This window comes from Pteropus vampyrus, unplaced genomic scaffold (genome assembly GCF_000151845.1).
Source record: "Pteropus vampyrus isolate Shadow unplaced genomic scaffold, Pvam_2.0 Scaffold235, whole genome shotgun sequence".
Taxonomy (NCBI): domain Eukaryota; kingdom Metazoa; phylum Chordata; class Mammalia; order Chiroptera; family Pteropodidae; genus Pteropus; species Pteropus vampyrus.
Window position 1 is genome coordinate 565,538 of NW_011889016.1, and position 1,562 is coordinate 567,099.

General features: G+C 67.6%; 1 protein-coding gene across 1 annotated transcript in view; it reads left to right on the forward strand.

Annotated features, from left to right (window-relative positions):
- The first annotated feature begins 1,462 nt into the window (after positions 1 to 1,462).
- SLC6A19 (solute carrier family 6 member 19) overlaps positions 1,463 to 1,562 on the forward strand; it is a 21,667-nt gene continuing 21,567 nt past the window's right edge. Inside the window, 1 exon segment of the mRNA XM_011373914.1 lies at positions 1,463 to 1,550. Within this exon segment, the coding sequence (XP_011372216.1) occupies positions 1,463 to 1,550 (88 nt within the window).

Consider the following 1,562-nt stretch of genomic DNA (forward strand, 5'->3'; position numbering starts at 1 on the left):
GCCTGTCTGCAGAGGCCTCCACCCATCGGGCCCGCCCTGCCGTCTGCCCCGTCTCAGGACCCAGATGACCCTAAATGCTGACCCGAGCTCTTCCTTCTGGCCTCTACCCTTCCCCTGCGCTCCTACCCCAGTTCTGGGGTCGAAGGTCATGTCAGGCTCGTGAGCTCACTCATGCCTGGGTGACCCCCACCCAGCTCCTGGATTGTTCCATGAGCTCGGTATGAGACAGTCAAGTGGGTGGCGGGAGCCTGGCCCCCCAGACATCACCGTCCAGCAGCACAGACCACTGATGACAGACACACAAGGGACACAGTGACAGAGTCCGTCCTGGGGGAGGCCATGGGGCTGGGGCAGCGGGGCGGGGCGGTCAGGGAGGGCTCTGCTGAGAGCTGGCCAGACGGCCGGACAGGCTGGTAGGAAAGATGCTCCCGAGGGAAGGCCCCGGGCGGGCCAAGTGGACCATCAGCAGCCAGAGGGCAGGTGCAGTGGGGGGCCGGGAACCCCTAGGTCAGGGTGGGGGGTGTGGCCGGAGCGCTGAGGCTCACCTGGCCCCCACATGGAACTGTGCCGGAAGACCCCGCCCGCCTCGGTCTCAGCTGAGACACAACCCTGGGGCGGCCTCTCCTTGTCCCCCACCCCACCAGCCCGCTGGCCCTCCAGCCTCTCCGTGGCCCGGTGGTCACCGGGTAGAGGCTGCACTGCTTTTTGGATGTGTGGCTGACCCCCCTGCCCCTCTCTGCTGGGCAGGGACCGCACCTCCAGCGCCCATCCGCGACCGGCTCGGGGCTACCCCATACGTGGCCTCTGTGAAGGACAGTCCTGCAGCCCTGGGGGAGGCTTGGAGGCTGCAGTATGGTGGCTTGGGGACAGTGTCCTCCTGGAGCCTCGGGGAGGGCCTGCGGGGATGGAGCGGCTCTGGGCACCCCAGTGCCGGCTGGACCCAGCTTCTCTGAGCGGCTTTTCAGAGCCCAGAGCTCAGACCTAGAGGGGTCCAGTGTGAATACGCAGTGGGATGGGACCGGGGGTCCCCAGCACCTCGCCCGTTGGCAGAGAGAGTTGGGGGCAGACGGCCTTCCAGCTTCCTCCTGCAGGTGGGAGTGTGTGGCTGGTGGGGGGCCATGAGGGTCTGGGGAGAACCAGCATCCCACGAGCCCAGCAGGGCCACCCACGTGGTCACTACACCACGTCCCTCCTCCCGGGGAGTCTGGCTGCCTGAGCGCTCAGGGTGGGGGCGGCTCACCTGTGCCCGCAAGGGCTGCGTTTGCACAGGGGGAGGGGCCGGCCGGGCCTCCACAGATAAGGCATTAACAGTCCCGTGCCCTCCAGATCTGCTGACGCTTCCTGGCGGCCCAGGTACTTGCGGCGAGGTGCCAAAGGTTCCCTATAAAGTGCTGGGGCTCTGGCCACATCCACTCGCCCTCCGGCTTCCAGCCCGCTGCCGAGGGGACCCACTGCAGCCGCCATGGTGAGGCTCGTGCTGCCCAACCCGGGCCTGGAGGACCGCATCCCGTCCCTGGACCAGCTGGATGTCATCGAGAAGGAGGAGGCCAGCTCGCGGCCCA